Here is a 23,094-nt window from a genome sequence, read left to right on the forward strand (position 1 = left end):
TCTGTACAATATTGAGTATTCTCATCTAATAATATTGTCTATGTTCTCATTACTCCCATCGCCTGTCCTTCAAGAAATGTTAGTTTTATTCATATGTATCTTGCATAGTCTTGTTAAATTTATACCTGGCAGATTTATACCCATTGCATTTTTTGATTTGTGTGTGTATGTGTACATGTGTGGTGCAAATGAATTAGTAAATTATTGACTAAATTAACAATTTTTTCATGTTTATTTTGAACTGTCACCTCACCTAACTGAACTCTTGTAGCAGTGCAAGTTTTTCAGTTTCTGGTTTCTACTTTCTAGGCAGGTAATCTTATACCTTGTAAGTAACATTCTGTTGCTTCCATTCTCAGTATTTCTATCTCATTTGCTAAGCCCCAGAGAACAATACTGAAGAATTTAAGTGGCAGCTGATATTTTTGACTTGTTCCAGACTCTGAGAATATAGAAAAAAATCAAACAATAGTATGAATTTCAGTACAATGCAACTGATGACTTCCCAACCCTCTGAATTTGCCCGTTATTTGGTCAAGCTCACAACCCCACATTTTACCCAAATGGAACCTTACCCCACCCAGCATTATGGGAGGATGTTACTGTGCTCCAATGTTTCATCATTAACACGGATTCTGATAGTTCTCTAAATACCTTATAGCAAGTTAAGTTTCCTTCTTATATTACCTACATTTAAAACATTTTGAATTGTATCAAATGTATCTTCAAGGTATGCTTTTTTCTTTCCACCAATAAAAGATCCATGCACATACAAGAATGCATTACTCTTTCAATATAATGCTGGACTTAATTTACTAATGTTTTAGAACGGATTTTGTAACTTTGTTTGCTTTGTCTCAGGCCAGAGAATGGCCCCTCTCCAGGTTTGGGCAGCGAGGATGTAAAAATTTTGAACAATGAATCAGAATGTCTTTTCTGTCTCCTTTTTGTGTCCTACATTCTGAAACAATTTAAATAACAGGAATTACCTATTCCTTGAAATCTGGCAGAATGTATGAGTCTGTGGAAACTTCTGCAGAAGTAATTTTTTAATAACCTTGCTTCTTGATTATCAGTATTTTAAGGGTATCTGCTTTGTGTCAGGTAATTTGAAAAACTTTTATATATTTCCAGAAAAGCATCCATTTTCCTCAGCCATGTTAAATTTTCCTAGAAACACTATTTCAGAGTTTTATGAGTACAGCTATTTGCACTCCAAATCAGAAACACACAAACACACACATTATCTTTGGAGGTTACAAACAAAGAGTGAAATAGCAGAGTGAGCTTTCTAGGTCAGCCTGGAAATTGTCTGGATGACGTCAAAGCTAGTGTCCTTGTGTCCCCTATTTTCATGAGATGAACTTTACAGTTTATTAGTTTTACTGGGTTGGCCAAAAACTTCGTTTGGGTTTTCTGTACAATGTTATGGAAAAACCCAAACGAGTATTTTGGCCAACCCAATACATAGCGTTCTCTTACAAAAAGGGTAACTCTGGCTGTGTTACCCCACAGATTGCAGTGGGACAAGTGTGGAAGGCAGGAGTTGTTACAGGGCTATTCTAGGTGAGAGCCACTGGTGGCTGGGAATAGGACAATAGCAGTGAAGATGGTGAGAACTGGTCAGATTGTGAAAATATCTTAACAGGAAAGACAAGAGGATTCGCATATACAGGGTACTTTCATCAGTCACACCGCACTATAGGCAGATTCTCAACCAGGTACAACTTTTGCTGAGAATCACTGTATGGACTTCAGTTCTATGAAAATACAGCCTGTTTTCATATTTGTGTATTCCCATTTACAGTAAGTACAGTGCTTTGCAAATTTATTGAAAATCATGTGCATGTCTGAAATAGTTCTGACATAAGATTAATTACAATAAATTAGTCAACTTGGGTCTTATATTACTCCAGAATTTCAGGTAGAAGGTGCTTATGTTAGACATAAAATCAATGTTTAGATCAAAATTTTGCTTCATTAAACTGTTTCTCATGCTACAATGCAACTTTTCAAAGTCAAGCAACTACTTAACATTAATATGCTTCCTCTAAACTTAAGTTAACAACCAAGAGTCAGAGCTTTTAAACTTCTACATGTCAGCAGGTCCAACGCCCAAAAGACACAAGTCTACAACTGCGGCATCAAGTCCTATATTAAATGCAAATTTAAGAAAAGTAAACTAAAGAGTATTATCAGACTACCCAAACGTAGTAAGAGTCTGTGTTATTTGACTTCTCAACTCTCTAAATTTGTTTTTCAACACAGGGGAGCTTTAAAAAAATGCCTGGGCTCCATCCAAAGCCAATTAATACCAGAATCTCCGTGGAGTACTTTTCAAAAAAACAAAAAGCTTCTCCAACAATTCTAGTATCAGCCCGTTAAGAACCACTGCTTCAACAGAATTTTATGAAAGATAAAATAAGCAAAAATTAAACTGTACAACACAGGAAAAGTATAGGAAAAGGGAGAGTAAGTTAAAACCCAAAGGGCTCACCCTTTGCTACCTCCTCAAACTACTAAAGATTACTAATATTAGGATATACATCATAATCTTATCAACTAGGCTATTAAGATAAAACGTAAAATAAAGCCTGGAAAGATCTTTGCTACTTAACTAAAATCAAGTGTTTACAATACTTTCCAATGGGGGAAGGCTGTAGGGTTTCAGGCGTAAAGCAATGCAGAGGCAATCGCAGGGCACCAGGTGGAGTAGCTGAAAACTTCGGGCTCTGGTTTCCTGTGCTCTAGTCCAGACAGGGAAAGGAGAGAAAGGCCATGTCCATGGAAACAAGCCCTCATGCCTGAAAGGATAATTTTATTTGAATCTATTTTCACTCAAAATTTTGAAAAATAAAGCAACATAAAATATGGGAAAGGGAAGTTGGTCTTTGAGAATTTGTCACATTTTTACTGCTACAACAATCCTTCAAACCTGGAGCTACTCAAAGATCAATCATGAAAAATAAGAACAAAGGACTTTATTTCAAACAGATTCAGTAGTTTCCTTTCAAATCTGCACTGATGTATAAATTAGACATTATTTGGGAATGATTAATTTCTGGTAAAATGTAGATTTAATCCAACATGATGCTAATTTCTACATTTATTGTAGGCTCTATTTCGGTACTAGAGGTTAAATTTTCATCACCAAAAAATGAGAATAATCTTACAGCTACTACTAAGGTAATGAGCTGTGAAATTACTTTCCCACTATTGTTCTGAAAATATACCCCTAGATTGTTAAGAGAAATTCCAACTTCATTCAAATCTGTTATTTAATTCTTCAGTCATCATCTACTGTCGGCTTGATTGTCACTCCTCTTCTTATTTGACCCCAACCAATTAAACTGCAAAATGAAAATAAAAGAAATCATGAATTTTATATCAGCTTCATTATCATTACCACATAATCACATGACACAACTAGTTTTACTTGCCTATCTGCTCAAATTGAATGTTTCCTAAACCTGCTCCTCCAGAAAGAAAGCTCACACTATCTTCATAGACCCAGATATGGGCTCTGGCCAGAAGGACTGACAGGAAAAGCAAACAGAAAGTTGCTACTATAAACATGCTCAACTTGGCAAATACACCTGCCTCTTCAGAACCACTAATGAAGAACATTCCAGTCTACCCAAGGAACCATGTTGACATATAAACCACTTCAGTCTGATTTTTTAAAATTTTTTCCTCTTTGAAAAAAATTTGTTGTTTTTAACCGTTCCCAGCACTTCAACAGGTCACAATGGCCTTATCATGATTTTAGCTGGTAAATGAAATTAAGAGATGACCTAGAGGAGTAGATAATCTATAAACAGATTACTCTCAATAGCAGCAGAGGGATTTCTGCTCCATCTCTGTTTCAATGTCTGCTCTAGTCAATGGCCAAGACAGATTGCTATCTAAATTGTAGGTTCCAGAACAGAACTTACCTAAGCATGGGTTAAAAACAACAGATCTAAAGAATATAAGGATTATTCAGATGTTCTCATTTCTTTTAATAATTTTAACATACTTGCTTATTTTTAAGCAACATCTAAAATTTCATTTGGACAGAATCCTCTTATAATATTAGTAGACACACAAAAAGATCATTCCTTTCTTTAAAAATACACTGGGAAAAAGAAGAAAAAAAAACGATAAAGAAATCATCACAAAGCAGGATGATTTACTTAAAAGTTTAACTCTGTCTCAATTAGAAAGTAATAATTCAGATCTCCTGAACAGTACATGATTAAATCATCCTGAGGCACTGTGCCAGGGAAGCCTTAATAAGGGAGGTAGATAGTGAGGAAGAAACAAAACCAAACCAAAGGTGATTTAAGTAATTATGTGGACAATCAGGACACAAAACAGTCTAATGTAGAAGCTTTATATGAGACTAAGCAGGAGGAATTTAAAATGCATTCAAGTAGACTTCCAGAAAGGTCCTCAATCAGAAAGTAGTGGGAAGTTACTAGAAATTACTGAGTACTGCATGAAAAAATGTTTTAGGAAGATTAATGTTGACTGAATGCTGAAATAACAGTAGAAGAGGCATATTAGCAATCTTTTGCACTAACTTTTAAGTGTGCAATGATGATGGTATGGGTGACAAAGAGGTCACACAGAACAGAAAGGAAAGGGTAGATTTAGTTAACTAACCAGGAAAAGAGAAGAGAGAGGAGTCAACAATAGGTGTATGTTTCTAAGTTCTATCCACTCAAAGGGCCCTGAAGAAACAGGACCTTTGGAGAAGTGAGCACACTTAGCACCCAAATCTTCATTTCTAACACCATTTCCCACTAAGAGGAATCAAGGCTCCCTCGAGAAATGGCCAATTCTAAACTGGAGCAGGAAAGAGACACAAGGTGACTTCAGAACAACTTGTGCCAGAAAGTAAGGAACTATTAAAAAACAAACCCAACAGAAACATACTGAAGCTTGCACAGCTTCCAAACTGTCCGTGGAGTTGTGATCTGCTTCAGAAAACAAAGCAGAGGGTTTACCTTCTGGGAAGACAGAGGTCATTTTCTCTGAAAAGCCCTCTTATATATCGTTGGCTTTTGCATCCTCCAGAAATAGGAGGGCAAGGATTGATGCCTCCTGAGTCTGGGTTTCAGTTGAAGTTGAGAGAATACAGTGGCTATTCCCCAAAAGTCCATAGTGGGGTGTAGTTGTCTCCAGAATACATCACTGTTAATTTAGCATGGGTTTCGTAACAGTCATAGAGATGGATCCCTTAATAACATAGTAGGTTAAAAAAAATGGGGAAATATCAACAGGACATAGGAGCCAGTTTGTCTCCTGGACAAATTCTAGACATCAACATAAGTAAGGACAGTAATGAATCAGTAAGGGCCTGCTGAATAAAATAGGATTCCACGAATACATATTATAACTAGGTAAGTAAATAATGGGGAAGAAAGAATGTCAAATGACAAATGATGAGTGGCAGAGTTAGAGTTTAGGGGGATGGGTAATCACCATTTTGTAATCATTATAATCAAGCTCAATTCAGACAAAAATCATCAGTGGATGCTAAGCTAAATCCCTCACCCAGGGGGAGGGGAGGGTGTGATAAGGAACAGATTATTTGCATAGGTTCTCCCCCAAAGAATAGTAATTCACAAGCGTAAAGAATAACTATAGGGTGGGGAAACTGGCTAATGACTTGCCTGTATGATCAAAATTAACCTCAACAAAGGGCAATCAGATATCATGTGTCTCTAGTTATGACTCCCTGAGGAGACATCACCACCTACCTGAAAATATTCTAACCAAGAATACATAACCTGAACCTAATCTTGCTGCTGCTGCTGCTAAGTCGCTTCAGTCATGTCTGACTCTGTGCAACCCCATAGATGGCAGCCCACCAGGCTCCCCCGTCCCTGGGATTCTCCAGGCAAGAACACTGGAGTGGGTTGCTATTTCCTTCTCCAATGCATGAAAGTGAAAAGTGAAAATGAAATCGCTCGGTCGTGTCAGACTCCTAGTGACCCCATGGATTGCAGCCCACCAGGCCCCTCCGTCCATGGCATTTTCCAGGCAAGGGTACTAGAGCGGGTTGCCATTGCCTTCTCGGGAACCTAATCTTAGGAAACATTAAATAAACCCAACCTGAGGAACAATCTAGAAAGTAACTAGCTTGTATTCTTCAAAATTGCCACTGACAAGTAAGACAAGGAAAGGCTGAGGAAATTCCAAATTAGAGTTCAAAGAGCCATGAAAACTAAATGCAGTGCATGACCCTAGACAGGAAGGAGACAGAGGACATTATCAGAACAAGTGATAAAACTGACTGTAGACTTTAGCATTGTAACAATGTTAAGCTTCTTGAAAGTGAAAGTGAAGTCGCTTAGTCGTGTTCGATTCTTTGCGACCCCATAGACTGTAGCCTACCAAGCTCCTCTGTCCATGGGATTTTCCAGGCAGTAGTACTGGAGTGGATTGCTATTTCCTTCTCCAGAGGATCTTCCCGACCCAGGGACTGAATCCGGGTCTCCCGCATTGTAGACAGATGCTTTACCACCTGAGCCACCAGGGAAGTCCTTAAGCTTCTTGAAGTGGTTATATAAGATAATATTGTTTTTAAGAAATATACACCAAAGTATTAAGAGTTAAAGGGGCAACCTATTTCTCAAAAAAAGGTTCAGAAAAAGGGAGGTATTAAACCTAAATTCACTGGTTTTTGCAGAGGTTGTGTCTATCACAAACCAGGCCTAGAAATACAGATTTCAAAATCATCCGAATAAACAGTTGAGAATTAAAGCCGTGGTACAATAACTGTTGCGTTCAAGGTAAAGTGTGTTTGTGAGTGTGTTAAGTAAACTGTGTCTTTTTTATTAGACACTGACAAAGGCTAATAAACTTACCGCCAGTGTTTCTCAACTCTTCGGCTAAGTGCAATCTTTTCTCCTACTTCTGTGCACACAGGATTAGTCAAGACGATTTTACCCAAATCAGCCTTGACTGCACTAACTCTTCCTCCTGTCGACAGGGATCCTATATTCACCATAAGCACTTCATTCTTAGACAGCTTTTGTACCTAAGGAAATCAAGTGGTGAAAAATAAACCCCCAAATCAAGAAGATGCTTTCCAAATAACTGCTTATTTTTCTACCACCTTACCAACAAAAGACATCAGCAATTTTCCATCTCTGCCAACCTGATTTCAGTTAAGACTTTTAAGAAAAACATACAGATAACAGGAATTATCATGTCATTGTTATACAGGACACACTGTTTCCTGTTGTTTTACTTTAGACTGCCATATGCAAGTTCTCGGTTTTCAGGAAGTCAAATTTATTTACCTTCTCTCTTTTCTTAATCCTATGTTAACTAAAAAGTATGAACCTCAAAACTGGTCTTAATGTCACTGGCACTTGAAGCACTTACTTTCGCTGCTTTCTTGTCTCCTTCAGTGCGAACACCTAGAAGCCTTCTAAGCAGGAAATAGGAAATTTCCAATTCTGTGAAGATCTCAGGTAAAGCTCCAACTGCACCAAGTACTTGCCCCACCATTCTGTCAGCCCGGCACAAAGTGGGGTCAATTTTTGTTCCAACTCCTGATCCAAAATAAGATATATATGGTCCAACATTTTATTTCCTATAAAGCTGTTTACCCAAAAAACTTATTCAAACTAGTACAGCACATACCCACCTACACATTTTAATACACAACTTATATTTTCATACTAATTTATTGGCTACATAGATGTGACAATAGTTATCTAAAGAAAGAGAATTGTAAACTCACAGGTTAGTTGGGTATTTGAGGACGAGTCTCTTGATTTAAATTGTAAGCAAAGGACAAACAGACATAACAGCCTAAATAAAAAATGAATCTGAATATCCTTAATGAAGTCTGAAACAATACAAAATTCATGAGTAGTTTGCAGGATATTTATCCTCCATTTTTCCCCTGAAAGAATGATCAAAAAGATAGCTTAAAAGATTTTACGTGATTCCTGGGATTGATTTCAAAATATTTTAGCTGCACGTCTTTCATGGAGGAGAGAAGATATAAAGATGAGGCAAGAATGGTAAAGTATTGGGAATCCCCTGGCGGTTAAGTGGTTAGGAACTGGCACTCTCACTGCTGTAGACCTAGGTTTGATTCCTGGTTGGAGAACTAAGATCCTGCAAGCCATGTAGCATGTTCCCCCTAAGAAGCAACTGTAAAGTATTGATAATCTTTGAAGTTGTGTGGTGGCTGCATGACCACATGTTACACTATTCTCTGTACTTTTATGTTTGAAAAGTTCCATAAGTTAAATTTTAAAAGTCCCAAGTTTCCTTATTTACAAAACAAACAAAAAGGATAAAATTATACACAGCAAACTCCTAATTACAAAATACAATAGAAAAATGAATTAAATAGCCAAACATCAGAGAACAAAAAGACGAACTCCTTCACATCAAACATTTTCTTTAATCCAAAAGTTATTAACACCTCTGACGAATTCTCACTGTATCTTGCCTTTTTCTGGGTATCAGGTAATACGCTACTGTACGAGACCAGGAAACCCATATATTATTTTAGTAACAGCAAGATAATGGAAGTTATAATCTTTAATTCCCACCTCAGTGTTTAACTACGATCTACCATGATTTAATTGACATTTGTGGGTAAATCTCCATTTGAAAATCATACAAAAACAACAAAAAAACCACATTATTCCATAACCATGTTTAAAAAAATCCTATGGTTAGGTATTTTTACATTTTAGGCCATAAAATTTACTTTGGTACTGCTAAAAATGAGCTACTTTAAAAATTAAACCAAAATTCTTATGTTTAAAAATAATCTTCACAAACATATGAAATCATCATATGACCTAAAATCAACAGCTTACCCTACCCTGCTCGATCATTAAACATCAAATGCTGATTCTTGTTGATGTTTGACAGAAAACAGCAAAATTCTGTAAAGTAATTATCCTTCAAAAAAAATAAAATAAAGTGGCAAACAAAAAACCCCGTAGGGATGAGAGGAAAAGCCTTACCAATAAGACCTCCTGGGGCAGCATACTGAAGATCATTATGCTCTGCGAAAAGCGATACAATTTTGGAAAAGATAGGTTTACACATGAGTTTTCCTTCACTGTCTTTGGAAACAATACCAGGTCTGACTTCTATCTCCTGGCCCACCTGTAAAAATATAAATTAATAATTAGAATTTGTAGGACAACACCATTTTCATTACATACGAAAAGTTCTAACAGGAAGACCGCAAAACTGAAAAGTCATGCTTATTTCAAAGATCTCTATTTTAAAAAAAAAGATGTGGAAGAGATCTTCAAATTCAGAACCATCCAAATGTTTTGAACAACCTATCATATAAGCCTATCGCCAATTTAAATGTGCTTCATATTCATAGAAGCCTATAAAGTTTGAGGTCAAACACAATCAAAAGATATACTAGTAAACGAAGAAATCTACATCAAGTACTAGACATCATGAAGAAAAAAATTATTTTTCAATTTGGAGTGTCTATACTATTCTCCTACTTAGGACAAGAGAAAAAATAAAGCAAAAACACAACAATCAAAATCTAGTTTACCTTTAATACTCCTTTTAGAATACTACCACCAGCTACACCCCCCTTAAGGTCATCAACTTCACAGCCAGGTTTGTTGACATCAAAGGATCTAATAACTAAAACAAAACAAAACAAATTAAAGCCTATTCTATTCACTTTAACTTCAGAAAAATTTATTTTTTTCTAAGTTAACTTTTCTTAAATAGTAGACACATAAAATTTATACAAGGAGACTTTGTCACAAAGTCTAATATTCCAGCTAAGTATACTGCAATTTTAATTATGCTGGAAAAAGTAGAAATAACTTGAAAGTACATTGACAGGAGGCACACTATGGTACACCCATAGTATGGAGTATCATGCAGCTGTTAAAAAAAGACTGTTAGAGGGGAGAATAGTTTGAGGGAGAATGGATAGATGTGTATGTATGGCTGAGTTCCTCTGCTGTCCACCTGAAACTATTACGACATTGTTAATTGGCTATACCCCAATATAAAATTAAAAGTTAAAAAAAAAAAAAAGAATGTTAGAGTATACGTATTGGTGTAAATGATGTAGAATAACCTTCATCTGTTGTTCAGGAAAAAAGAAAAGACTAGTTATGCATAGTATGATCCCACTTTCACACACAAAAACTGAAACAAGAAACGTATCATGTTTATTAAGGTGCACAAACAGTACACACCAACTGTTAACTGTAACTTCAGGGCTAAGGGGTGAGGCAGGCATTGTGGACCTTTCTGGTCATATTCCTTTATATGACTTCTGCAACCAAGATTTAGTTTCAAAACTTCAAAACAACCCTAGGACTATGTGACCTGCGCTTTAGTCCCGAGAGCAGGAACCATTAACAAGGGGTACTCATTACAATAATCCAAGAGAACCCTGCCCACAACACACAGAAAGGGCTGGGGGGCACCTAGGTGAAGCTTCAGAGGGTTCAAATGTCTGTGGTGAAAAGGTTCCACAATCTATGTAGAAACCATGAGTTTAAATTATCAAATTATACCAATATTGATACCACAAACTTAAACAAATGAGAGAGATGAATATCTTCATTAATGGTACAATGAAATAATTTGTCTGGAAGTCCTAATATCCTGTTTCTAACTAAAACATAATTCCATAAGGCATACTTTATTGCTTCATCTTGATCATTTAACATAACACATACCAAACACAAAAAGGCTAAGTTGTGTCTGTATTCAGGACTCTCATCCAGTAATACAATCTAACTCTGCTAATACAATCTCAGAATTAACTGACTTCAAAAAAAGTTTTTTATGGAGACTGTAATTTATTATCACCTCTGCAGAAATCATTGGTGATTCCCTTAAAGACGAATCAGCAATGTGGGAAAGATCAGATAAAAATCCTATTACTTACCAATAAGTCTGGGTTCTGAAGTAAAGTCTCTTGGGGGTACTGGAATTTTCTTTACTATGTACTCACAGACAACTTCAATATTGTATTTTAGCTGAGCAGAAATTGGGATAATAGGAGCGCCTTCTGCTACTGTACCTATAAGACAAAATTTTCAAAAGATCAAAATTCTTCAGTTTTATAGAACTTGTTCTTCATATATTACAGGAAATAGTTAAGATTATTAAAATGATGCCTAAATATACCCACATATACCCCCAGCAACAGGCAGAAAATGGTAATTCTTTTCAGAAAAGTGTCAGTATTCTGTTTGTTTTTACTCCTGAAAATGAACACTACTGCATTCAAGGGGAAAAAACTCAAATTTTACTAATAGATATATTTAATATACCAAAATAATAAAACTGCTTAAAGGATTAATTAAAATACTTAACACTCCTGGGAAAGACCATTTTACTAGCTGAAAGGTTTCTATAGTTCAGTTCAGTTGCTCAGTAGTGTCCGACTCTTTGCAACCCCATGAACTGCAGCACACCAAGCCTCCCTGTCCATCACCAACTCCCAGAGTCCACCAGAACACATGTCCACTGAGTCGGTGATACCATCCAACCATCTCATCCTGTCGTCCCCTTTGCCTCCTGCCCTCAATCTTTCCCAGCATCAGGGTCTTTTCAAATGAGTCAGCTCTTCTCATCAGGTGGCCAAAGTATTGGAGTTTCAGCTTCAACATCAGTCCTACCAATGAACACCCAGGACTGATCTCCTTTAGGATGGACTGGTTGGATCTCTTTTCTAATAACATGCAACTGACCTCCCAATAAATGTCAAAACAAATTTATAGTCTCTTGCTAATCAAAGACTAATGGCATACATAATATCTGCTCCTTATTAATTAAATGTCTAACAGGTTCATGAAAGCAATGTACCAAACACAATGAGGCTTTAATCAAAATGAGACATTCTTTTTTGTTATGAGAGAACTGGATGCAGAGGAAGTCAACCTTTCTCACAAGAAAAACAAGGATAAGAGAGAATCTAATGTCAACAATAAGATGTCTTCCCTGAAATGACAAACACCACGCCATTAAAGGAAAGGAACACTAAAGATAAATCACTATCAGTCCCAATTCTAAAAGTAGCTACTCAGTAAGGATAGTGTAAGACTGAAGTTTTTTAATGGATTTTAAAAAATATTTATTTTTTTGCCCATGCCACAAAGCTTGTGAGATCTGTTTCCCAATTGAGGGATTGAATTGGTGCCCTCGGAGTGAAAGCAGAGTCCTAACCAGTGGACTGCCAGGGAATTCCCAAGACCAAAGTTTTTTGTTTTTAAAAAAAGCTTTTGTTATTTTACTGTCACTGAGGAAGACTTTTATTAGGTATTATGGCTTCTTACCTTGAACAAATGCAAGTATCTGTTCATACTGTTCTTTAGCCTGGCTTTCTTTTACCAAATCAATTTTATTTTGTAGAATCAAAATATGCTTTAGTTTCATGATTTCTATAGCAGCCAAGTGTTCAGATGTCTGAGGCTGAGGACAAGACTCGTTACCAGCTAGAAGATAAAGAGTAAAAAAGATGCATGAGAATTAGCTAGAACTATCTATCAGAATAGGAAAATCCATAAGAGGCAGGTTAGTGGTTGCCAGGGAGTGAAGGAAAGGGGGATTAGAGTGACTTCTTAATGGGCACAGGGTTTCCTTCTAGGGAGACAAAAATGTTCTGGAACTCAATAGCACTGATGCTTGTAAAACACTGCAAATGTACTTCCTATCACCAAATTGTACACTTTAAACAGCTATAATGCTAACTTTTATGCTCTATTATACTATTAAAAAAACCAAAACAAAACACCTAGCTGACATCTAATAAAGGAAATGCTTGAATGCCCTAACTCTATCCAAAGCAAAAGTCCTGGATTGTTGCCAAGCATTCAACTTTTGCCCCTGCTCCACCCTCTGTGCCTGTATTCACCGGAATCTCCTGATTATTAGATTCTCTTTGCTCGTCTTAAGCCAGTAACCTAAGAATCCACAAGTTTGGCATTCCAGGGCATGCCCTTGGCTTTTGCTCAAGCATAAGGTATAGCCCCCTGGCTCTATCCAGTTTTAGAGATGCTCTGACCTGGTCAAGCTCCTGAGAGGCGGGGAGTAATTAAGGGAAGACACTTAACACAGTCCATGAATTTCAACTACTATCAGAGGCTACTCCCTAACAAATAGAGGAAAGAACACTAAAAATAACTATTGGTGTTATCAAGAAGTAGGTATGTTTTGCTGGATACTCCAATGACCATCCTCCTTAAGTGGTGATGTTTAGGTGTCTTATACTCTATCCACTCAGCCTACTTTAAAAAATTATATCCCATAGCAACAAAAACTCTTGCCAGCTCACATAAGGTGGCACAACCCCAGACTTGAAAATCACAGTTCATCTACTAGACTTCAGCACTTACTATAAATGAAATTTGGATCTAATAAAACCATTATACACTAATGTTGTGTAAACAGTTCAAAGATGCTCACACACAAAAAAATATAAAACTAAAATAATAAATCATTTCATGGACCCAGACTTTTGATAGCTGGAAGACAAGGATGTCATACTGGTTGACATGTTCGTTCCCATTCCTGTCACCTTTAGATACTGGTTGTAATCCTTAAGGCCTTAGTTTTCCTTTAAGTATTCCACCTTGGATTTGCTCCACAGTGATTTGTTGGAACCAATTCCGATGTATTTACCTATCAACAGAAGAGCGGCATCCATCACTGCGGCACCGTTCAGCATAGTAGCCATCAGAATATCATGGCCAGGACAGTCAACAAAGGAAACATGCCTAACAAATTAAAAAATAACCATCAGTCCTAAGATCAATCAATACATCAACATTCGAGTTACAGATTCCCTACAATTAAACCCCTTGAAGTACAGAATGTCAATACTGCATAAGAATATGCAAATAATTATTTCTGTAAAGTCAAGCGGTTACAGGACTTGGTGTTTCTAGACTTTAGAAATAAGATCACCTACTGGCTAATTATATTTCAGAAACAAACAAAAATTTCATAGAAACAGATCAGATTTGTAATTAACAGATCTATGGTTACCAACAGTGGGGTTGGGGGAAGAAGGAATCAGATGAAAGCAGTCACAAACTTTTTTAAAATAAAGAAGTACCAGGGGTATAACATACAATACAATAAATATAGTTACCAGCACTATATGTCATACATGAAAGTTGTTAACAATAAATCCTGAGTCTTCATCACAAGGAAAGATATTTTTTTCTATTTATTTAAGTTTATATCTATATGAGATAATGGATGGTCACTAAACTTACTGTGAAAATCATTTCAAAATGTATGTATGTCAAATTATTATGCTGTATACCTTAGAGTTTATTACAGTGCTGTATGCCAATTATATCTCAATAAAACTGGAGGGAAAAAAAATAAAATATGAAAAGAACAAAAATTACCTATTGGCTAAGAGTAAAATCACTGCAGATCATTACAAAACAAATGAAATTAGTTATGTATAGAAATAACTGAAGAAACACAAACTCCCAAATCCAATCAAAGAAAATATGGTATAAAGTAAATACTGGGAATGTCATTGATTTGAAAGCTGTAACTGTTAACAGAACGGGCAGTGCTATCTGAAAAAATTTGCCAAAAACTTCTCCAGCATCTTGACAAGCTGGAAATGCCAATCAGAAGTAGGGATGGCAGCACTATCTTAACAAAACTATGCTACTCATTCGGAACCATTATTTTTAATAGTTGTATACTCACACTCATAATCTAAAACAGGGACACCAAACTGCCCCACTGTCATAACCACTCATGCACATCACGACTGCTTTCCTAACACAAGAGCAGAAATAAGTAATTCAAAAGAGAATCTGTGACCTGCAAAGCTGAAAATACTTATTATTGGGCCCTCTCCAGGACAAGTTTGCTGATAAGGGCCACAAGTAGGTTGAGTCAAGTGAGGCACTTGACACACATGCAAAATTTAAGGTATACCCTAAAAGCCAGTAATCAAAACAAATATTTAAGTACTTAAAAAAATAAAAATTTATACAAGAAAATCCAAGATGAACAAAATATGAAAAACTTATTGAAAACAGGATCAGCAATGATGCCATGCCAAAAGCAAAACAAACAAAAAATCCAGTGATAATGAAAAAAAAAAACAGTAATTTGAGCCTCTCTTTATTTTACTTTAGGAATTCCCTGCCCGTCCAGTGGTTAGGACTCCAAGCTTTCATTGCCGGGGGCCCAGGCTCGATCCCTGATCACAAGGCATGTGGCACGCCCCTCAAAATTTTGAATTTAAAAGTAAATAAATAACACTGTTTACTTTGATTGTTGTTGTTTAGTTGCTAACTCATGTTCTCTCTTGTGACGTCATGGACCGCTAGGCTGCTCTGTTCATGAGATTTCCCAAGCAAGATTACTGGACAGGGTTGCCATTTTCTTCTCCAAGATTCTTCCCACCCAGGGACAGAACCTGCATCTCCCGCATTGCAGGTGGATTCTTTACCGCTGAGCCACCTGGGAAGCCCTTATCTTCATCTTGATTACCAGGCCTGATTTTTTTTTAAAAGCATTCTCCCTCGCCTCAAACTCTGAGCTTCATTCACCTCTCCCTAGTCCCAGCTCTGCCTCGCTCTACAACTTCCTTGTAGACGTCCCCAATCACCATAAACATCACCAGGTGGATATCAGTATCCTCTGATAAAGAATATATAATCATATTCAGAAAATAAATGGGTTACAAGTCCTTGTATTTAAGAGAGGGGATTAAGAATGGCTTTGTTCCTTTATCTAAGACACAAAACCAACACTGTTTAAGAGAAATTTAGGAAGCCTGGTAAAAAGAATCCCTTAAATCCAATGAGCTGTGTTTCCCTCCGTCTCATTTTGCTTATGTGATACTTTTCCTTTGGAGCACTTACACGTATGTGTCTTAAGGTAGTTCTAAATACTTCACTTTTCAAATTACTGTCATTATGGACCAGAAAAAACAAAATAGTGGAAAAATAAAGCCATTCAACAATTAGGTTCACTGTTTAACATCTCAATTAAATATCTCAAAAAGTACAAACCACATGACAACAAAATATGACATGTTAAGTCAAAAAAGGTCACCTGACTAATTTGAAGTTCCCTTTGGTCCCTGGAATGTCTGTAGGAAACTCATCGGGTGTGCTACTTCCACAGGATCTATAACATTCTGGCCGAGGACAACTTGGGTCATCAAGTTTATAAATCTAAAAGTTTCAATGAGAAAAGCCTTGGATTTGTTATCTGCACATTCAACAATTAAAGTGAGTTTTTCATTTCACTGTACACAGCTCACCTTAGCATTAGCATAGCCAAGTTTGATTGTAATATTTCTTTCCAGTTCATTTTTGAAACGGACAGTGTGGACTCCAGAAATAGCTTTTACAACTGTAGATTTCCCATGAGCTACGTGACCAATTGTACCTACAAAGTACAAAAAATTAATTCAAGTGCATTCAGTTACACCACGTATTTTTTCAATTTTAGAGCAGAAAACCCAAAGCCATAACTCACTGTCAATATCATTGTAAAACCAACAGTGACTGATATTTCCTCCTACGTATCCCTGATTACAAAAACTTATTATGATACAGGACTGAAGAGAACTTTCCATGTGACAACCTTGTTTTAAACCATACTGAGCATAATAAAAGCGATCCATCTTTAATCACAGAAAACAGTGCTTTCATTGAAAATAGACACTTGTAAAAAAGTGCATGAAACTTTGTACATCAAGACACTTTTCAGCATTTTCAGACCAAAGTAAGTATGAAGAGCCCTGACACACAAAAAAAGAATCCATGAAAACAAGAAAAAAACTCAGGTATGATTACAGTAATGCTATTAAGGCTAGCACGTATCTTACAACTTTTTTTTTTTTAAGAATCTCAAGGTAGAGCCTTACTTTTAAAGAGGTTTTACTGTTTTTGTACAGACTCTCAAATACCCCAAATTTACACTCAGTCAACATAACTTCTCCTCCAAAGTTCCAGGTGCCAATTAAGGGGAAAAAAAATCCACCTTAATTATAGCTTATGCACATATCAAACAAACTTTCACAAACTCTGCTCTTGCAACAACCCTGTGTGGCAAGTACAATCACATTTCCCCTCTTCTTTACTAGATGACTACATATCACCTTATGCTATTAAAAGTTTTAAGTCCTTACCTTTTTTTTCTCAACTAGTCTATAAGCTAGACATAGGCAACAGGGGCCTCCCACCAAAAATCTAGCAGATGCACTGCTCCCAAGAGCTCAACAGCGACTTCACGAATATCTGTATCTTCATGTAATTTATGTACTTACACAAAGGGAAAGATTAAAATTATTTGCTGGAAATCAATTAAATCTCCAAGTTATTCTTATCTCACCTATATTAATTGTGGCTTGTCTGCTGATAACTTCATGTGAAAGTGGCGTCAACTTGGAAACATCCTGCAATCAAATATTTCTATGTTTAATCATTGTACATAAGATGAATCAGAATTTTGACAGTGTTACCTACAGCTCGCTACCATTTCAATAGCCCTCTTCTACTTTTAAAGAGCTTTTCCTGTACAATCTTGCATTCTGGAAAGCACTAAAAGTCCTTCATCCTTACACACTGATTATGGGAGATGTAGAGGCTCTGGGTCCCCCAACCTTGAGAGCATTAGCACTAAGGAATGTGTAGATACTCCTTTCTCAAAACATCCAAAGTGAAGAGCCTTAATGACACTTAACACTAAGTTTTTAGCCAAATCATTCGGGAGGCTCGGGGCCCCACGACCGCACAGCCCCATGCCCAGCTTCCTAACTGACAGAAGCGCGTGGGGCAGCGCGAGCGCGGCTTTGGGCGCCGGGCTCCAGGTCTCCCTCCTAACTCATGCTCCTGACCGCCCGGCACCGCTTCGTTCCACAGCCTCGCGGGAGGCCCGGTCAGCCCTACTCCTGAACGCATAGCGCGTACTTCCAGAGCCATGCCTTACCAAAGTGGCGAGATCTTGCCGAGAAAGGTGCGGCTGCCCTAAAGTCACACCAGCCTCGCCCCCCGCCATCTTGCCCGGAGAGGAAGGAAGTCGGCCGCGTCCCAGCCTGACCGCGCGCAGGCCCCCTGGTGCAGGGCGGGGCAGCGGAGGCGGGAGGGCTGGCTAGGGCCCAGGCCTGGGAGAGGAGGATGGCCGCAGCAGCGGAGGCCTCACTGCTTGGACTTGTCTCTTAATTGATTTGTATAGTGCCTGCCGGCAGGCTGACTAAAAAACACAAGGCCAAGTTTCGGGATCTACTCGCAGCAGACCTGTTGGATATTTGTGCAGGCAACGGTGCAGGCAGCCCCAATAAAGGCCCCTGACGAGGCGGGCGATGCCACCGAGGCGCGCTCTGCCTAGGGTAAACCTACTTCCGGTTCCCCTAGGGATGGCCGGAAGAGTTTCTCGGAACCTGGGATTCTTATCTGGGGTGTGAGGATAGACTGTTGGAATGTTCTTCTTTACCGATTTCCATAATTTAGTAAGACGAGATCAGCCCCGGGTCTGTCTCGCCTGTGATGGGGTTCTTGGCCGCGAGGTGGCCGCGTACCGAGCTGGCGGGCGGTGAGGAGGGCGCCCTCAAGCGGATGTTTTGCGACCCAGGGATGGCAAAAGCAAAGTCTCTAACTTGTTCTCACAGAGAGGTTTCTAGAGCCTGGGAGGTGGTCCATGGTGGCGCTAATGGAGTTAGCACAGTATAGAAGCTAGGTGTCGTGAGAGCGCCCAAAGGTGTTTTGGTTTGGTTTTTTAGCCGATCTGAATCTCTATTTTCTTTACTCTTTCTCCTTTCTAAATATTCATTGTTCTTTTCCTGCAGCTAATGAAAACTGAAGGTCTTCAAATGTCATGTTTGCGAATACAGACCGTATTCAGCGGAAATTGGGAGTCATTTTTTTTTTTTAAATCCCAAGAACTTAACAGTCTGTACACACATATTTTTTGGAAACCTTAAATGTAAGAAAATATAATTAAAAATCACTCTAAAATCAAAAGTAAAATTATTCTTTGGGGATTTGTTTAAAAAAACGCAACAGTGAAAAGCAAAGTGTAGTGAATGTACTAAAGCTACTTAAAATCTCTTAATGTACTTGAAATTTTTCCTGTTAAAAGCTATTGCTTTTTTGTGTGACTTCCTGATTTTCAGTAAAATGTGCATATAATAACAATAAACTGTATTCTGTGTGGAAAAAAAAGATCTGAGAAAGCCCATTTTTTCACTGGACCTATTACCAATAAATCGGTATTTTAAAATTTAAAGATTTTTGAGACTTTCTTAACCCCTTTTTCAATAAGGTTCATTTCTGTTTAAGCATTTCTACACTTTGTAAATTTTCTATCATGTACAGGTCTTCATTTCTAGCCAGAAAAATAGTGTAAGGAGAAATGAGTATGTATTTAGGTTATCTGTGGTCATTGACTATGTAAGCAAGATTAAAATGAATATATGCTTTCTATCAGAGAAAAACAAATACCACATGATACCACTTATATATGGAATCTAAAATATGACTCAAATGAACTTAGCTATGAAACAGAATCACAGACATAGAGAACAGACTTCTGGTTGTCAAAAGGGAACAGGGTGTGGGGGAGGGATGGTTTGGGAGTTTGGGATTAAATGTGCACTATTATATAAGAGAGTGGATAAACAACAAGGTCCTTTTGTGTAGCACAGGAAACTATGTTCAATATCCTATGGTAAACCATGATGAAAAAGAATATTAAAAAAGTGGCTCAGTTGGAGTCCGCTTGCAATGCAGGAGACTCAGGTTCGATCCCTGGGTGGGGAAGATCCCTTGGAGAAGGAAATGGCAACCCACTCCAGTATTCTTGCCTGCGAAATCCAAGAACAGAGGAACCTGGCAGGCTACAGTCCATGGGATCACGAGAGTCGGACACAACCAAGCGATTAAACCTACCTACATATATATATATATATAAAACTGAATCAGTGCTGTACAGCAGAAATTAATACATTGTAAATCAACTATACTTCAATAAAATCCATATATTTTTCTTTTTAAATTTATTTTTAATTGAAGGATAATTGCTTTACAATATTGTTGGCTCTGTCATACATCAACGTAAATCAGTCAAAGGTATACATGTTCCCTCTCTCTTTGAACCTCCCTCGTACCTCCCACCCCATCCCACCCCTCTAGGTTGTCTTTTTTTTTTTTTCTATCACACAAGTTTTGGGTACAACAGTTTACCTAAAATAGGAAGTTACATTTCAATAAATGTATTCATTTGTTGATGGTAGAAACTGGACCATATATTGTATTTGGGCGCAGGCATTTGTTTCCTAAATTTATACTAGGAACCAAATGTCTCCAACAAAATATAATTTCTAAATTTATAAGTTCCTAAATTTAGAATTTTTATCTTATATTCTAAATAGTTACACTGTACTAGCCAATTCAGAAAACCCACTGAGGTAATAAAGATGTGGAATTAGTGGTGATGGTTACACAATTACAAATATACTAATGACAGTGAATTGTACTGTTTAAAAGGATGAAACATGACATGTGAATTATTTTTCAATAAAAATATAAAACTTGTTGGTAATATATAATATGCTTCACTATCAGAAACTTTTATTGGAAGTAGAAATGTCACTGAAAATAATGCTATTAATAATAATAGTATTAATATTGGCTCCAACCTGGGGAATTCTCTGGCAGTCCAGTGGTTAGGATTTGGCGCTTTCACTGCCAGAGCTCGAGTTCAGTCCCTGGTCAGCGAACTAAGATCCCACAGGCTGTGAGGAGTGACCAAAAAAAAAAAAAAGTATACAATTCAGTGACATTTTAGTAAATTTACAGTTGTACAGACAATTCCATGGACAGAGGAGCCTAGTGGGTGACATGTAGTCCATCGAATTGCAAAGAGTCTGACACCACAGAGCAACTAACATACAAAGAATTATGCAACCATCACGCCAATCCAGATTTTGAACATTTCCATCACCCCAAAGAGATCCCTCATGTCAATCCCCTTTGCAGTCAATCCCCATACCCATTTCTGGCCCCAGGCAATCACGAGTAGTCTGTCTTTCTATACTGATTTGCCTTTTCTGGACATTTTATATAAATGGCATTATACAGTATGTGGTCTTTTTTCACTCAGCATAAGGATTTTGAGGTTCATCTATGCTGTAGCATCTATCAATAGTAGTTCATTCCTTTCTATTCTTCAATATAATTCCATTTCATGGACAGATCTAGATTTTTTTCCACTTTTTGGGTGTTGTGAATAATATTTCCACAAACATTTTTGTACAAGTTTTTATGAAAACATTTTTATCTTGGTAAATATCTACTTGTGCTATTGCTGAGTCCTATGGTAAACCTATGTTAAACATTCTGAGGAACAGCCACATTTTTCCAAAACGGCTGAACCATTTTACATTCCCACCACCAATATATGAGGCTCCAGTTTCTCCTTACCAATGCCTGATATTGTCTCTTCTTTTTATTATAGACATTCTTGTAGATATGATTTTAATGTGCATTTCTCTAATGAATATACTGAGCATCCTTTCATGTACTTAATAGCCACTCAAATATCTTCTTTGGTAAAGTATTTAAACTCATTTTAAAATTGGGTTGTTTATCTTACTGAGTTGCAAGAGTTCTTTATATATTCTGGATACAAATCTTCATCAAATGTATGATTTGCAAATGTTTTCTCCCAGTCTGTAGCTTGTCTTTTCATTTTCTTAATGGTATCTTTGAAGAACAAAAATTTCTACCTTTGATGAAATCCAATTTATTTCTTTTATGAATCTTGCTTTGGGTGTCAAATTTAATAACCCTTTGCCTAACCTAGGGTGATGAATACTTACTCCTATGTTTTCTTCTTAAAGGTTTATGGTTTCAGTTATTACCTTCCAGATATGTGATCTATTTTGAGTTAATTTTTGTGTATAGTGTGAGGTAAGAGTTTAACTCCATATTTTTGCATGTAGATATCCAATTGTACCAACACTATATACTGAAAAGACAATCCTTTTCCTATGGAATTGTCTTGACATGTTTGTCAAAAATAAATTTGACCATAAAAATGCTTACTTCTGGACTCTCAGTTCTGTTCCATTGATGTACATGTCTATTCTTATGCCAGTACTAAAATGTCTTGACTTCTGTAGTCATATAGGACATTTTTAACTATGTTCTTTTTCACAACTGGTTTGGCTCTCCTGGAGCCTTTGAATTTCCACATAAATTTCAGGATCAGCTCGTCAGTTCCTGCAATAAAGTTTGCTGGGTTTTTGATAGGGATTGTTTTATTTTGGGGGTGGATTATATCCTTTTATTCCTTTGGAAACTCTCATCTTCCTAAATACCCCCCAAACTGTTAGCATATATTTCCTAGTAATAATTACTGTGTACTAGGCATGGTGCTGAGTGGTTTGCAGTCATTTCTGCATTTGTTCCTTACAATTACCCTTGGAAATTTTCTATATCCTTAGAAAGGTGAAAAAAATTTTTGATGTGTACAATGACATTTATTTTTCCACAAACATTTTCTGGCCTCTATGGCAGCATGGACAGTAGTAGGCAAGCAGGTTCTGGAATCAGAACAGTTCAAATCTTAACTTCTTCATTTTCCATCTATGTAAATTTAAATCGTGTACTAGCTACTCTGGGCTTCCCACATGGCGCAGGTGGTAAAGAATCCACCTGCCAATGTAAGACAGGTCAGTTCAATCCCTCGGTCAGGAAGATCCCCTGGAGAAGGAAATGGCAACCCATTCCAGTATTCTTGCCTGGGAAATCCCACAGACGGAGGAGCCTGGTGGGCTACAGCCCATGGGCTTGCAAAAGTCAAACACAACTTTTGTTGTGCACGCATGCACCAGGCACTAGCTATTCTGAGTCTCAGCAACTTAATCTGTAACAAAGGGCTAGAAATAGTATTGACCTCAAAAAGGAGTAAATGAGATAATATACATCAAACATTTGACAAAAGTAAGCAAGTAATACCTGGTAGGTGTTAAGAAGTCATGTATACCAGATTTTATTCATGACCTTCTTTGTCAGGAACCCTGGAGTAACTGACTGGAGCAACGGTTAAAGGAAAGGAAATCTCAGTACGAAG

The 23,094-nt window shown here is 37.3% G+C and overlaps 1 protein-coding gene across 1 annotated transcript; it reads right to left on the reverse strand.

Annotated features, from left to right (window-relative positions):
- Positions 1–1,904: 1,904 nt before the first annotated feature.
- Positions 1,905–18,028, reverse strand: EIF2S3 (eukaryotic translation initiation factor 2 subunit gamma). The gene is made up of 12 exons (XM_068963043.1): positions 17,950–18,028; positions 17,353–17,416; positions 16,277–16,404; positions 16,066–16,187; positions 13,651–13,745; positions 12,306–12,464; positions 10,913–11,047; positions 9,548–9,642; positions 8,991–9,135; positions 7,381–7,550; positions 6,858–7,030; positions 1,905–3,350 (listed from the first exon to the last, which is right to left on the reverse strand). The coding sequence occupies exons 1-12, from the start codon at positions 18,016–18,018 to the stop codon at positions 3,287–3,289; spliced, it is 1,419 nt and encodes a 472-aa protein (XP_068819144.1). The 5' UTR covers positions 18,019–18,028; the 3' UTR covers positions 1,905–3,286.
- Positions 18,029–23,094: the final 5,066 nt, after the last annotated feature.

Source organism: Capricornis sumatraensis, chromosome X (assembly GCF_032405125.1).
Source record: "Capricornis sumatraensis isolate serow.1 chromosome X, serow.2, whole genome shotgun sequence".
In the NCBI taxonomy this organism is placed as follows: Eukaryota; Metazoa; Chordata; class Mammalia; order Artiodactyla; family Bovidae; genus Capricornis; species Capricornis sumatraensis.

What these genes read in the sequence shown, in the direction of transcription:
- EIF2S3 (XM_068963043.1), bottom strand. Translation starts at nt 18,018, where the DNA reads ATGGCGGGGGGCGAGGCTGGTGTGACTTTAGGGCAGCCGCACCTTTCT. An exon ending in TTCTAAAAGGAGTATTAAAG is followed by an intron (nt 9,136 to 9,547) that starts GTAAACTAGATT and finishes ATATTTTTACAG; the next exon opens with GTGGGCCAGGAGATAGAAGT. An exon ending in TGCCCCAGGAGGTCTTATTG is followed by an intron (nt 7,551 to 8,990) that starts GTAAGGCTTTTC and finishes ATTTTGGATCAG; the next exon opens with GAGTTGGAACAAAAATTGAC.